General features: G+C 41.7%; 1 protein-coding gene across 1 annotated transcript in view; it reads right to left on the reverse strand.

Moving 5' to 3' along the window:
* The window catches only part of LOC112080463 (bifunctional glutamate/proline--tRNA ligase), a 67571-nt gene that overhangs the window by 38109 nt on the left and 12785 nt on the right, over positions 1–16677 (reverse strand). The window contains exons 9-12 of the mRNA XM_024146249.2: positions 13701–13872; positions 9515–9748; positions 9166–9250; positions 7330–7389 (exon numbers count right to left, since the gene is read on the reverse strand). Coding sequence (XP_024002017.1) covers positions 7330–7389; positions 9166–9250; positions 9515–9748; positions 13701–13872 — 551 coding nt within the window. The remainder of the gene's footprint in view (positions 1–7329; positions 7390–9165; positions 9251–9514; positions 9749–13700; positions 13873–16677) is intronic.

Here is a 16677-nt window from a genome sequence, read left to right on the forward strand (position 1 = left end):
TCAGTGTGCTTTCCACCAGACAGATATTCATTCACCTTTCAGCAGCACAATAACCTGAAGCACAGGGCCAAATCTACTCTGGTGTTGCTTACCAAGAAGACCGTGAATGTTCCTGAGTGGCCGAGTTACAGTTTTGACTTAAATCTACTTGTGTCTGGTGGAAAGCAGAAAACCAGGTTTTCCTCTACGATTTTACTTGTGCTTAGCTCTATTCTGTTTTTTTATCCCCCAAATAATCCCTAGTCCTTGCATATGACAAACATACCCAAAACGTGTAGCCACCACACAAACACAGTGCAAATACAGTGCATTCGTAAAGAATTCAGACCCCTTGACTTTCCCCACATTTTGTTATGTTACAGCCTTACGGTCTGCTAAGATGGCGCCCACTCAGCTAAGATGGCGCCAACAGAGATGGTCGCCTTGCTTCAGGTCCTTAGGAAACTATGCTGTAATTAGTTGTTTTTATGTATTATTTCTTACATTGTTAGTCCAGAAAATCTCAAGTGTTATTACATCTTTACATTTGTGTGTATATAAAGGTAGTCGTTGTGAATTTGTTAGATTACTGTCGAAACTAGAAGCATAGCTACACTCACGCTAACCATGTGATCAATAACATTTGATTTATTCTAAAACTGATTAAATTGTTTTTCTTCCTTCATCAATCTACACACAATACCCCATAATGACAAAGCAACAAAAAAATATACTAAAATAAATAAATGAAGTGTGTTCAAACCCTTTACTCAGTACTTTGTTGAATCAAACTTGGCAGCGATTACAGCCTCGAGTCTTCTTGGGTATGACGCCACAAGCTCGGCTCACCTGTATTTGGGGAGTTACTCCCATTCTCCTCTGCATATCCTTAAGCTCTGACAGATAGGATGGGGAGCATGGCAGCAGAGGATGTACATAACAGCCTTATTCTAAAATAGATATTTTTAATGTATCCTCAAATCTACACACAACACCCCATAATGACAAAGCAAAAACAGGTTTAGATATTTTTGCTAATTTCTCAAAATAACAGAAATACCTTATTTACATAAGTATTCAGACTAATTTATGAATTTAAAAAACTATTTAAATCATTTTAGAATTATGCTGTAACGCAACAAAAAATGTGGGGGGAAAAAATCAAGGGGTCTGAATACTTTCCGACTGCACTGTACTCAGAGCAGTACTCAGATGTGTTTGGGGCAAATACAACAACACTTTGATTTCAGGACATAAAGTACATTTCTTTGCAGTTGACTTTAGTGCCTTATTGCAAAGAGGATGCATGTTTTGGAATATTTTCTATTCTGTACAGGATTTTAGGTTAGTATTGTGGAGTAAGTACCTAAAACGTCAGCTACTTTATTTTTTGGGGGGGGRGGTATTGTAATTGTCTGCATCATTTCCAATCCCCCATAAATACATATATAAAATCAGCAACAAAAAAAACTTCTTTTCAGGACCCTGTCTTTCAAAGACTTGGATTTTTACGAATTAACTTCACAGATCTTCATTGTAAAGGGTTTAAACACTGCTTGTTCAATGAACCATAAACAATTAATGAACATGCACCTGTGGACCGGTCTTTAAGATACTAACAGCTTACAGACGGTAGGTCACAGTTATGAAAATGGCAACAACTGCCCGAGTTACACCCGGAAAGCACAATCCCTCCATCAGTGCTCAGACTGTCTGCAATAGGCTGAGAGAGGCTGGACTGAGGGCTTGTAGGTCTGTTGTAAGGCAGGTCCTCACCAGACATCACCGGCAACAACGTCGCCTACGGGCACAAACCCACCGTCGCTGGACCAGACAGGACTGGCAAAAAGTGCTCTTCACTTATAAGTAGCAGTTTTGTCTCAACAGGGGTGAAGGTCGGATTCGCATTTATCATCGAAGGAATGAGCGTTACACCGAGGCCTGTAGTCTGGAGCGGGATCGATTTGGAGGTGGAGGGTCCGTCATGGTCTGGGGCGGTGTGTCACAGCATCATCGGACTGAGCTTGTTGTCATTGCAGGCAATCTCAACGCTGTGCGTTACCTGGAAGACATCCTCCTCCCTCATGTGGTATCCTACCTGCAGGCTTATCCTGACATGACCCTCCAGCATGACAATGCCACCAGCCATACTGCTCGTTCTGTGCGTGATTTCCTGCAAGACAGGAATGTCAGTGTTCTGCCATGGCCAGCAAAGAGCCCGGATCTCAATCCCATTGAGCACGTCTGGGACCTTTTGGATCGGAGGGTGAGGACTAGGGCCATTCCCACCCAGAAATGTCCGGGAACTTGCAGGTGCCTTGGTGGAAGCGTGGAGTAACATCTCACAGAAAGAACTGGCAAATCTGGTGCAGCTCATGAGGAGGAGATGCACTGCAGTACTTAATGCAGCTGGTGGCCACACCAGATACTGACTTACTTTTGATTTTGACCCCCCCCCCCCCTTTGTTCAGGGACACATTATTCCATGTCGTTGGAACTTGCTCAGATTATGTCTAATTTGTTGAATCTTATGTTCTTACAAATATTGCTGAAAATATTTGCTGAGTTTATTTATTTAACACAACAACAATATATATATATATAATATTAATTTAAGTATGCATTCAAACTTTTGACTGGTACTAATATATATATTAGTACCAGTCAAAAGTTTAGACACACCTAATCATTTTCTTAAATTTTTACTATTTTCTACATTGTAGAATAATAGTGAAGACATCAAAACTATGAAATGACACATCTGGAATCATATAGTAACCAAAAAAGTGAAACAAATATATTTTATATTTGAGATTCTTCAAAGGAACCACCCTTTTCCTTGACAGCTTTGCACACTCTTGGCATTCTCTCAACCAGCTTCATGAGGTAGTCACCTGGAATGCATTTCAATTAACAGGTGTGCCTTGCTAAAAGTAAATTTGTGGAATTTCCTTCTTAATGCGTTTGAGACAATCAGTTGTGTTGTGACAAGGTAGGGGTTGTATACAGAATATAGCCCTATTTGGTAAAAGACGAAATCCATATTATGGCACTAACAGCTCAAATAAGCAAAGAGAAACGACAGTCCATCATTACTTTAAGACATGAAGGTCATTCAATCCGGGAAAAAACATTTCATAGTTTTGATATCTTCACTATTATTCTACAACGTAGAAAATAGTAAAAAATTAAGAAAAACCCTGGAATGAGTATATGTGTTCAAACCCAAGACGACTTGAGGCTGGAATCACTGCAAAAGGTGCTTCAACAAAGTACTGAGTAAAGGGTCTGAATACTTATGTAAATGTAATCAGTTTCCATTTTTAATACATTTGCAAACATTTCTAAAAACCTGTTTTTGCTTTGTCATTATGGGGCTGTGTGTGTAGATTGATGAGGGAAAAAAACGATTTAATATATTTTAGAATAAGTCTGTAACGCCTTATCTTTGTAGTGACTGGGTGTATTGATACACCATTCAAAGTATAATTAATAACTTACCCATGCTCGAAGGGATATTCAATGTCAGCTTGTTTTACACATCTACCAATAGGTGCCTTTCTTTGTGAGGCATTGGAAAACTTCCCTGGTCTTTGGGGTTGAATCTGTTTTAAATTCACTGCTTGACAGAGGGAGCTTACAGATAATTGTATGTGTGGGAAACAGAGAGGACGTTAAACACTATTTTGTGTCCATGCAACTTAAGCACATTTTTAGGCTTGCCATAACAAAGGATTGAATACTTATTGACTCAAGACATTTCAACTTTTCAATTGATTTAATTTATAAATATTTCTAAAAACATAATTCCACTTGGACATTGAGGGGTATTGTGTGTAGACAAGTGACAAAATCTCACTTGTGTCCATTTTAAATTCAACAAACTGGAAATTTTCAAAAGGGGTGTGAATACTTTCTGTATACTTATACAGGCACTGTAGACTTAACTTTTTTTTGATTTGGTAATATGATAAACACTTTATATTTACATACCTTTTTTAATGATTTTTTATTTGAGTGGCAGCCAACAGGACAATGCAAATTGCGTATGAGATCATATGAGTTTGTGTAGCTAAGTTTGTGTAGCGTACTTGTAGCCCCCACCCAACAACAAAAAAAATGTTACAAATATACACAAATTTGGTCAAACAAAAAAGGGAACACACTGTCTAACCCAGTAATGACGTCATTCACAAGCTTTGCACAGAGTCAGTTGGTTCGGTGAAGGAGATGTGAGGCAGGGTTAGTTTTCGTCGGGACTGAGTGAATAAAGGTGAAAATCAGCATATTCTGCGTTATGGTCACAAACAAAGTACTAGGGTAGTGAATTGATTTTAGCATTAGCTGTAAGCTAGCAAGGAAAGTTAACCCCTAAAGATGTATCTTCTTGCATTGTAAATAAAGTGTTATAGCTTTATGGACATTGTTTGGCGAACAGTAAATAACAGTTCTACATGTCGTGTTGCATTACTCAAGTGTGTTAACTTCTGTGCAGAACGAGTGTGGAGCTAACATGACACAGCCCAGAATTCCAGTGCAGTGGTTCCTTGTCAGGACAGGTTAGAGAGCAAGCGGTAGCAATGAGTAAGTGGAACAGGCAAGAGATATGTGCGGTGCGCTCGTGCTAAAAGGGGACATCAGCTGTGCGGACTTGATCCTCTCTCAATCAGTATACAACATGACACATTTCATAAAAGTACCGAAAGAAACCAATTCTAGTACCAAACCGTTTTTAATGTTCTGGCATCGAAAAAGTACATTAGTTCTGGTACACCGTGCAGCACTAGAAAGCACATGGATGAAGGGACGGAGGGAGGAAGCGAGGGAGTGGAGTAGTAAGAAGAGTACCTTGATACAGCTAATTGGCAGCTTGGAAACAGAAAGAGTGAGATGCAGTTCAATGTCAAATACATGAGGAAGCTCGAGAGAGAGAGAGAGAGAGAGAGAGAGAGAGAAGCGGTTCGGCGAGGGCAAGAAAAAGTTCAGGCAGGATAGGGTTGAGGTACATGTATGTCAATCCACCCTCCCCACCACACACCCTCTCCTCATCACAGATACCACGGGCTTAAAGGAGAAACAAGTGTTTTCCCTAGCTATGACATGCATACAGTTGAAGTCGTAAGTTTACATACACCTTARGCAAATACATTTAAACTCAGTTTCACAATTTCCCTGACACCCAAAAGTACTCGTTACATTTTGAATGTTTAGCAGGAAAGGAAAATGTGAAATTCTTTATACTTTTGATACATTTTAGCAATTAAATGTACTTTTGATACTTAACTATATTTAAAACCAAATACCTTTACTCAAGTAGTATTTTACTGGGTGACTTTCACTTGAGCCACTATCCCTTTAAAGATGGTATAGTGTGTGTTTGATTCAAGAACACCGCGGTATTTTCAGGTACACTACATCAACAAAAGTATGTAGAAACCCCTTCAAATTAGAGGAATTGGCTATTTCAGCCACACCCTCTGCTGACAGGTGTATGAAATTGAGCACACAACCACGCAATCTCCATAGACAAACATTGGCAGTAGAATGGCTTTACTGAAGAGCTCAGTGACTTAACGTGGCACCGTCATAGGATGCCATCTTGCCAACAAGTCAGTTCATCAAATTTCTGCCCTGGTCAACTGTAAGTGCGGTTATTGTGAAGTGGAAACGTCTAGGCGCAACAACGGCTCAGCCGCGAAGTGGTGGGCCACACAAGTTCACAGAACAGGACCGCAGAGTGCTGAAGCACGTAGTCCATAAAAATTGTCTGTCCTCGGTGGCAACACTCACTACTGAGTTCCAAACTGCCTCCGGAAGCAACATCAGCACAAGAACTGTTCCGCGGGAGCGTCATGAAATGCGTTTCCACACACAAGCCTAAGACCACCATGCAAATGCCAMGGGTCGGGTTTAGTGGTGTAAAGCTCACCACCATTAGACTCTGGAGGAATAATGGTCTGGGGCTGTTTTTCATGGTTCGGGCTAGGCCCCTTCGTTCCAGTGAAGGAAAATTTTAAAGCTACAGCATACAATGACATTTTAGACAATTCTGTGCTTCCAATTTTGTGGCAACAGTTTAGGGAAGGCACTTTCCTGTTTCAGCATGACAATGCCCACGTGCGAGGTCCATACAAAAATGGTTTGTCAAGATCGGTGTGGAAGAACTTACAGCCTGAACAGAGCCCTGACCTCAACCCCATTGAACACCTTCGGGATAAATTGGAACGCCGACTGCGAGGCAGGCCTAATCGCCCAACATCACTGACTGACCTTACGAATGCTCGTGGATGAATAGTAGCAAGTCCCCGCAGCAATGTTCCAACATCTAGTGGAAAGCCTTCCCAGAAGAGTGGAGGCTGTTACAGCAGCAAAGGGGGGACTAACTCCATATTAATGCACATGATTTTGGAATGAGATGTTCGCCGAGCAGGTGTCCACATACTTTAGGTCATGTTGTGTATCATAAAAGTAGTTGTAGCTTTCAAGCTTTTCAGTGGCATGTTGAAAAAAAATCATAAAGTAGTTTAGTGTCAATACGTAGCAGCATAAAATATAATTGGTTAAACGTGATTATGTAAACCTGGGGCAATGGACATTCAGGATAATGGACATCAAAATATTCAGATAGTCATATTTAATCTAAACAATACATTTCTTTCAGAGAGATTGGAATAGTATGTGTGAGATGTGTACTCTATTCATTCTATATTCCACATGCAGTTCCAGACAGAACCCTGCCATTAGTTGAAGGCAGCCAATCCAGTAGTTTCTGAAAAGCAATCACTTTCTGAGATCTGTATTCAAATAGTATGGAAAAGCAGTCACTTTCTGAGATCTGTATTCAAAAAGTTTTAAAAAGTTGTAATTTTTGGGGCTCTGTATTCATATTGTCACTTTCCACAAAGCATAGCTAAAACTATAGATCTCTCAGGTCTGGAGGAACGCAGGGGATGAGGGGAGGAAAAGGGGGAAAGCAAAGCGGGAAAAGAATAGCATAAAACAAAAAGGCAGCAGCCATGCAAGCTGTGAGTAGGCGAGCTATCAGAGGAGCGAAGTGTGTGTGTGCATGCATGTAATGAGCTTCCTTAGGGATTTATTGCATTTATTGCAACCAATTTAGGCAACCAAACCATTAATAATAGTGTTTAAATATGCCTAAAACCTACAATACCAGTCTTGTCAAATCTACCAGAAATGCCAGCATGCCACTGATTTTCATATGCGGATTCTTAGACTTGATCTAAAGAGCTTCTCCCATACAGTGGGTTTCAAAGGGGCAGGTTTCAATCCAGATCAGTCCAAATCAGTGTGTAGAGAAAGGGGAAGATCGGTATACATGCGCATGCATACCTTCTTGTTAAAGGCCCAGATCTTGTCCCATTCCATGTTGACCACAGACCTGGATCCACCCTGGGTGAAAGAACAGACAGTTTCAAAGATGGAATCAACAACAAAATCAAAGGTGCAACAGTCTAAAAACATCACACTAAGAGTCCATTACAAGGTCCAACGCAGCCATTTTTTWAAATCTCATATCAAATCATATCTGTAACAATCAAGTACCTTACTGTGATTGTTTTCAATGTAAGTGCTCAAAAAGAAACAAAAATAGCTTCTTATAAGAAAGCAATTTCTCAAGCAAGAATTTTGCTCGGACTTTCTGGGAGTGGTCTGAGTGGGGAGGGGAAAACAGAAAACTAGCTGTTATTCGCAGAATACTTTGGAACTGTTTCTTATTGGTCTATTAACTAATTTACCACCTGGTGATGACACCAGGCAGGACAAATCAGGATGACATTTCCAGCAGTCTTTTCAACCAGCTCTTACACTAGAATGGCATTATCATAATTTTCACAATTACCGTGTGGGAATATATATAAAACACAGGAATATCACTACACTGGGCTTTATGGGTCTATTGAAGTAACAAAATAAAAAAATCCATCAAAATCGGTCAGTTTAAGCATGGGCTGCATCTCAATCCACCACATACACTTAAGTCGTCCTTCCGCATTCGCAGGTGGCAGAGCTACAGCCGTGTTTGCTCGACCATGAGACATCCCGAAAATTCTTCTCACGAAAACATCTTTATATCCAAACGGTTTGGACTACAAGCCCCATGGGACTCGTCTGAAGTTGGGAGCGCTAATGTGCAAATTTCTGTCTGTAGTGTCCGAACCGTTTGGGCTACAAACTAATATGACCCCGCCGTGGAAAGGGGACACTCGCGAACACGATGGCGTTCTGTTTTGCTCTACTACCCCGTACCTTCATCTGAAGGTAACCCACACAAATTAATGGAAGTTAAGAGGTTAAAAACTTCTTCCATTTAAGAATGATGGCCACTGTGTTCATGGGAACCTTCAGATCTGTGCCTCGTCACGATCCTGTCTCTTGACCTCTATGGACAATTCCTCCGACCTCATGGCTTGGTTTTAGCTCTGACATGCGCTTTGTAAACTTTTCAAAAACTCTGTTTTCGCTTTGTCATTATGAGGTAAATTAAAGTTATTTCAATCAAATGAAAGCATGCGTTTGTTTTATTAACAAGGAATAACAATACAAGTATATGGACACCCCTTCAAATTAGAGGATTCAGCTATTTCAGCCACACCCATTGCTGACAGGTATATAAAATCGAGCACACAGACATGCAATCTCCATGGACAAACATTGGCAGTAGAATGGTCTTAATGGAGCTCAGTCACTTATTTTTATTACATTTTTTTCCTTTTAAATTTTACCCCCTTTTCTCCCCAATTTTCGTGGTATCCAATCGCTAGTAATTACTATCTTGTCTCATCGCTACAACTCCCGTACGGGCTCGGGAGAGACGAAGGTCGAAAGCCATGCGTCCTCCGAAGCACAACCCAACCAAGCCGCACTGCTTCTTAACACAGCGCGCCTCCAACCCGGAAGCCAGCCGCACCAATGTGTCGGAGGAAACACCGTGCACCTGGCCCCCTCGGTTAGCGTGCACTGCCAGAGACTCCAGAGACTCTGGTGGCGCAGCTAGCGCTGCGATACAGTGCCCTAGAACACTGCGCCACCCGGGAGGCGCTCAGTCACTTTCAATGTAGCACCGTCGTAGGATATCACTTCTCCTGCCCATGATTTTGGAATGAGATATTCGACAAGCAGGTGTCTACATACTTTTGGCCACGTAGTGTAGAAACACACACACACCTGGGCAGCAATGAACTGCTTGAGGCCCTCGACGGTCATTCCCCTGCGCAGGACACCTCTGACAGTCGGGAAGCGGGGGTCATCCCTGAGGCAGAGGAAAAAAACCATTTGATTTGGATCTGGGCCTTCAATGAAGAATTAACATTATTTTACTAACAGGTATCAAAAATCTACTCCATCAGTGACCATCTTCTCCAGGTGTTCTGTTCAGCAGGGAAAAAACAGAATGGTACAAACTGTACTTGTCAAATAAACACAGATATTCATTTACGGATTGCCCAAAATTTTGCTACGGTGAGCAGTACCAAAAATAACCCTGTTGTGTGTAAAGGGTATGAGGTTTACTCACCAGCCGTCGACGTAACCCTGGTCGACAAACCACGTGAGCTTGCGTTTGGAGAGCACCGTGTTGTTGAGGTTGAGCCGGGCGTACTCCCAGATGTAGGGCTTGCGCAGGCCCAGTGCCTCGATCACCCAGTAGAACTGGTCGTCGCGGTCGTGGTACTCCGTGGTGCGGAGCGCGTGGGTCACACCCTCGACGCTGTCCACGATGGGGCAGGCGAAGTCGTACGTGGGGTACACCCTGGGGGGGGGGGTAAATATAATGTCAATGTGTGAAGCCTGTTATGAGCTGCTACACAGGACATGCAATAGGGCATGAGTCGCGAGTGATACACTCCCATTTTACTAAATGTAACCTGCTGCACTGACCATGTGAACAACGGGGTGCTTTTGGTACGCGAACTTTACAAACCCAGTATATCGGCTCTGTTAAAAGGAAAGAGACACCCATTTTGATTGTTCTATTGTTTATGTGCATCTCTGGGCGATGTTCTATCGATTCAGCTCATGTTAATCTGAGCTGTAGTCATTCAAGCAGGTAGAAATTCAGCCGGTATTGCGATAAGGCAACTATCACTACACTGGAAGTCAACAGCAATACGACTTTTAGATTTAAAAAAAAAATCATACATGTCAGATTTCAATATTGGCCAATGTCATAACGATAGAAGTTGTCATCTCTTGAATGAGCAATTGATCATATTTTTGTCAAATTCCTACCTATTCCACATTTCTCCTATTTGTCTGCCACTGCAGTCCAGGGTGCATTGCATGGTGCCTTTGCAAATGTCAGACTCCACTCTGTAAGGCACATCGATCTGCAGGTTGAACATGGAGATTGTAGACTCCTGAATTGACGGCGCAGTTTGTTTAGGTGATTTTAAAGCCAACTAGCTCCTTCATATACTGATATTGACTTCGGTATTGTGTCTACGTTTGATAGCTCGCTAGTGACTTCAGAAAGTATTCACAGCCCTTAAATTTTATACATTTTGTTGTATTACAGCCTGAATTTGCAACGAATGAAATTGAGATGTTGTCACTGGCCTACACACAATACATTATGTCTAAGTGGAATAATGTTTTTGAATTATTTACCAATTTATTAAAAATGAAAAGCTGATAAGACCCCTTTGTTATAGCAAGCCTCACTTGCCGGAGAGGAAGGAAACCGCTCAGGGATTTCACCATGAGGCCAATGGTGACTTTAAAAACAGTTAAAGTTTAACGGCTCTGATAGGAGAAATCCATCCTCAGTTTAGGGCTGTCCCTGACAAAAAATAATAATCTTGGTGGACCGAGAGTAGTCTGTTCTTCCGACCAATCGATTGCTCGAAAAATGCAAACATATTTTTTCCATAAACTGTATATAGAAAACCCCTATGTGTTTTAATAAAATCAACTACAGTACCAGTCAAAACTTTGGACACTCATTCAAGAGTTTAACTTAATTTGTACTATTTTCTACATTGTAGAATAATAGAGAAAACAAAACTATGAAGCAACAATTTTTTCAAAGTGTTAAATCAAAATATATTTTATATTTGAGATTCTTCAAAGTAGCCACCCTTTGCCTTGCTGACAGCTTCACACACTCTTGGCATTCTCTCAACCAGCTTCACCTGAAACACTTTTCCAACAGTCTTGAAGGAGTTCCCACATATGCTGAGCACTTGTTGGCTGCTTTTCCTTCACTCTGCGGTCCAACTCATCCCAAACCTTCTCATTTGGGTTGAGGTCCGGTGATTGTGCAGGCCTGGTCATCTGATGCAGCACTCCATCACTCTTCTTCTTGGTCAAATAGCCCTTACACAGCCTGGAGGTGTGTTTTGGGTCATTGTCATGTTGAAAAACAAAGGATAGTCTCACTAAGCGAAACCATCAGGGATGGTGTATCGCTGCAGAATGCTGTGGCAGTCATGCTGGTTAAGTGTGCCTTGAATTCTAAATAAATCACAGACAGTGTCACCAGCAAAGCACCCTCTCATCGTCACACCACCTCCATGCCTCACAGTGGGAACCACACATGCGGAGATCTGTTCATCTACTCTGCATCTTACAAAGACATGGCGGTTGGAGACTCATTTTAAATTTTGACTCATCAGACCAAAGAACAGATTCCCAACGGTCTAATGTCCATTGCTCGTGTTTCTTGGCCCAAGCAAGTCTCTTCTTATTGGTGTCCTTTAGTAGTGGTGGTTTCTTTGCAGCAATTCGACCATGAAGGCCTGTCACACAGTCTCCTCTGAACAGTTGATGTTGAGATGTGGCTGTTACTTGAACTCTGTGAAGCATTTATTTGGGCTGCAATTTCCTGAGGCTGGTAACTCTAAAGAACTTAAACGCCGCAGCCGAGGTAACTTCCTTTCCTGTGGCGGTCCTCATGCAGTTTCATCATAACGCTTGATGGTTTGTCCTACTGCACTTGAAGAAACTTTCAAAGTTCAAGAAATGTTCCATATTGACTGACCTGCATGTCTTAAAGTAATGATTGACTGTCGTTTCTCTTTGCTTATTTGAGCTGTTCTTGCCATAATATGGATTTGGTCTTTTACCAAATAGGGCTATCTTCTGTATACCACCCCTACCTTGTCACAACACAACTGACTGGCTCAAACTCTTTAAGGAAAGAAATTCCACAAATTAACTTTTAACAAGGCACCCCTGTTAATTGAAATGCATTCCAGGTGACTACGTCATGAAGATGGTTTTAGAGAATGCCAAAAGCTGTCATCAAGGCAAAGGGTGGCTATTTGAAGAATCTGAAATATAAAATATATTTTGATTTGTTTAACACTTTTTTGGTTACTACATGATTCCAGATGTGTCATTTCATAGTTTTGATGTCTTCACTATTATTCTACAATGTAGAAAATAGTACAAATAAAGCATGATCAGAGCATGATCCAGTTGAGGAACTATTGTAACTCTCAATGGATGTAAAAACAGACTTTGTTTGCGTGCTGTTTGAGGTGAAGAAAACATTACATTGAGAAGCTCCACGGGTCATTAGTGGTGGTGCGTTAAGCCAATCAGATCCCCAAATGGGCACATTTATATGCCTATAACTGCACAGAGGCCAGGTACCTTTTAGGCCTACTTCTATGCGTGCACATCCTTAGTCAACATTGACAGAACTTGTAAATGGAATTAAATAAACCTAAACTTGTTCTCACAAGTGTAGCATAGGTTGTGCACTCTGCAAACAATGTGTCCAAGACTGGAATAATATTGAATGAATTAAAATAAAAATGACCATAACCAAAGTAACAAACATTATAGATTARAAATTATAGGAATTAGCCGTCAATGTACTACTGGTGATATAGTGCATTTGGAAAGTATTCAGACCCCTTGACTTTTTCCACATTCTTTTTCAGCCTTATTCTAAAATGGATTAAATAAAAAAATGGCCTCAATCTACACACAATACCCCATAATGACAAGGTGAAAACAGGTTTTTAAACATTTAATAAAAGAACAGAAATACCTTATTTCCGTAAGTATTCAGACCCTTTGCTATGAGACTTGAAATTAAGCTCATCCTTTTCCCATTGATCATCCTTGAGATGTTTCTACAACTTGAAGTCCACCTGTGTTAAATTCAATTGATGGCCTCGAAACAACCCGTCTCGGAGCTCTACGGACAAWTCCTTCSACCTCGTGGCTTGGTTTTTGCTCTGACATGCACTGTCAACTGTGGGACCTTCTATAGACAGGTGTGTGCCTTTCCAAATCATGTCCAATCAATTGAATTTACCACAGGTGGACTCCGCTCAAGTTGTAGAAACATCAAGGATGATCAAAGGAAACAGGTCGCATCTGAGCTCAATTTCAAGTCTCATAGCAAAGTAAAGTAAATAATTTATTTCAGTTTTTATTTTTAATACATCTTCAAAAATGTCAAAAAACTGTTTTCACTGTCATTAGGGGTATGGTGTGTAGATTGATGAGTTTTATTTTATTTTATCCATTTTAGAATAAGGATGTAATGTAACAAAATGTGGAAGGGGGTCTGAATACTTTCCGAATGTATAGTGTAATTATTGTTTATTGATATGTTCATACAGGGCCCATCTGCAAACGAAACCATGGTCTCAGCATGACTCCCTGACTATATAAAAGTTAAATAAAACATATCAAAACATTTTAAATAGAGGATTAATTTCATTGCAAATGATGTGTCCCCCTACCTGTAGGTGGTGCCAGTTCGGGGGTGGGGGGCATTCTTGCAGCGGTAGAAGGTGGGGTCGCGCATGCATCCGTTGTTGGAGGCCATGTCMATCTTGGCCCGCATGCAGCAGGTCTGGCCGTACTCCGTGCCCGCCTTCATCTCCTCCCACATCTTTAGGTTCTGCTCCACCGCTGGGAGAGGGAGGAGGGGGAGAGGCATGGGAGAAAGAGGAGGAAAGGCGATGAGTGAAGACTGCGAGCGGTTTTAAGTATAACAGTCATTATCAACTGAATTCCAAATCGACCCTAGATAAGTTGAAGCCAAACGAATTATTACTAATGAAGTCAAAAATATTGGTATGGTCTGTTTTTGGATTAAAACAGAATTCACTAGAACACCACGTTTTCTAACCACCCAATTAATTTGAACATCAAAGTGTRAGTACAATTTTAAGGCCTCTGATGAGATCCAACTTTCAAAACAAGTACTTGGCTTGCTAAGAGTCAACTGACAAGCTAGCAAACTAAAGCGCTTTCTTACCCCTTGACTTACTCCACATTTTATTATGTTACAGCCTGAATTCAAAATGGATTAAAGACAAACAAATTCTCACCCCATAATGACAAAGTGAAAACATGTTAAGACATTTTTGCCAAATTATTGAAAATGAAACCTAATTTATATAAGCATTGACACCCCTTTGCAAGGAGACTCCAAATTGAGCTCCAATTTCCTTTGATCGTCCTTGAGATGCCATTACAACTTGATATGAGTACACCTGTGGCCAATCCAATTGTTTGGACATGAATTAGAAACACACCAGTCTATATAAAGCACCTTAACTGGGAAGGACGAGCTCAAACTGAGCAAAAAAATAAAGGTCMATTTTTYAGGACCCTGTCTTTCAAAGATCATTCGTAAAAATCTAAATAACTTCAGATCTTCATTGTAAAGGGTTTAAACACTGTTTCCCATGCTTGTTCAATGAACCATAAACAATTAATGAACATGCACCTGTGGAACGGTCGTTAAGACACTAACACCTTAAAGACGGTAGGCAATTAAGGTCACAGTTATGAAAACTTAGGACACTAAAGAGGCCTGAAAAACTCCAAAAGAAAGATGCCCAGGGTCCCTGCTCATCTGCGTGAACGTGCCTTAGGCATGCTGCAAGGAGGGTTAGGGTTAGGCATGAGGACTGCAGATGCGGCCAGGGCAATAAATTGCAATGTCCACACAGTGAGACGCCCAAGACAGCGCGGAGAGCTGATCGTCCTCGCAGTGGCAGACCACGTGTAACAACATCTGCACGAGATCGGTACATCACACCTGTGGGACAGGTACAGGATGGCAACAACAACTGCCCGAGTTACACCCGGAAAGCACAATCCCTCCATCAGTGCTCAGACTGTCTGCAATAGGCTGAGAGAGGCTGGACTGAGKGCTTGCAGGCCTGCTGTAAGGCAGGTCCTCACCAGACATCACCAGCAATAACATCACCTATGGGCACAAACCCACCATCGCTGGACCAGACAGGACTGGCAAAAAATGCACTTCACTGACGAATCGCGGTTTTGTCTCACCAGGGGTGATGGTCGGATTCACGTTTATCATCGAAGGAATGAGCGTTACACCGAGGCCTGTACTCTGGAGCGGGATCAATTTGGAGGTGGAGGGTCCGTCATGGTCTGGGGCGGAGTGTCACAGCATCATCGGACTGAGCTTGTTGTCATTGCAGGCAATCTCAACGCTGTGTGTTACAGGGAAGACATCCTCCTCCCTCATGTGGTACCCTTCTCCTGCAGGCTCATCCTGACATGACCCTCCAGCATGACAATGCCACCAGCCATACTGCTCGTTCTGTGCGTGATTTCCTGCAAGACAGGAATGTCAGTGTTCTGCCATGGCCAGCGAAGAGCCCCGATCTCAATCCCATTGAGCACGTCTGGGACCTGTTGGATCGGAGGGTGAGAGCTAGGGCCATTCCCCCCAGAAACTTGCCTTCGTGGAAGAGTGGGGTAACATCTCACAGCAAGAACTGGCAAATCTGGTGCAGTCCATGAGGAGGAGATGCACTGCGAAAAAAKGCACAGGACAGCACACCTGGAGTTTGCAAAAAGGCATGCCAAAGCCAAGACTAGAATCAGAATGAAAATCTGTGGTAAGACTCAGATTGCTGTTCACCGCCGCTCCCCATCTAATATAACAGAGCTTGAGAAAATCTGCAAGAAAGAATGGGAGAAAACCCCCAAATCCAGATGTGGAAAGCTGATACAGACATACCCAAGACTACTCAAAGCTKTAATTGCCGCCAAAGGTGCTTCTACAAAAAGTATTGACTCGGGGTGTGAATACTTATGTAAATGAGACCTGTATTTCATATAGAATACATTTGCTAAAATTTCGATTTAATCCATTTTGAATTTAGGCTGGTGACAATTTGGAATACATCAAGGTGCATGAATACTTTCTTTAGGCACTATAGCTGTTTAGCTTGCTAGGACACACTAACTCGTAGACATATTAAACAGCTAGCTAGCACATTATCCTGTTAAATAAGTAGCAAGCAAGCTACAAGTTATGCCAAATATCAGACATGTCTTCTACAGTAGGAATTGCATTGCAAAGTGCAGAATGTAAACAGCGCCGTGCTGAAAACGGACCAAATTCAAGGGCGATTTTCTCTGAACATCTTTGGGCGGCAGGTAGCTTAGCAGTTAAGAGTWTTGGGCCAGTAACCGAAAGGTCGCTGGTTCGAATCCCAGAGCCGACGAGGTGAAAAATCTCTCAATGTGTCCTTGAGCAAGGCACTTAAACCCTAATTGCTCCTGTAAGTCACTCTGGAAAGGGTTAACCTCTTTGGGCTGCAGGGGCAGTATTGAGTAGCCTGGATAAAAGGTGCCCATTTCAAACGGCCTCGTACTCAATTCTTGCTCGTACAATATGCATATTATTATTACTATTGGATAGAAAACACTCTCTAGTTTCTAAAACCG

Source organism: Salvelinus sp. IW2-2015, unplaced genomic scaffold (assembly GCF_002910315.2).
Source record: "Salvelinus sp. IW2-2015 unplaced genomic scaffold, ASM291031v2 Un_scaffold16326, whole genome shotgun sequence".
NCBI lineage: Eukaryota > Metazoa > Chordata > Actinopteri > Salmoniformes > Salmonidae > Salvelinus > Salvelinus sp. IW2-2015.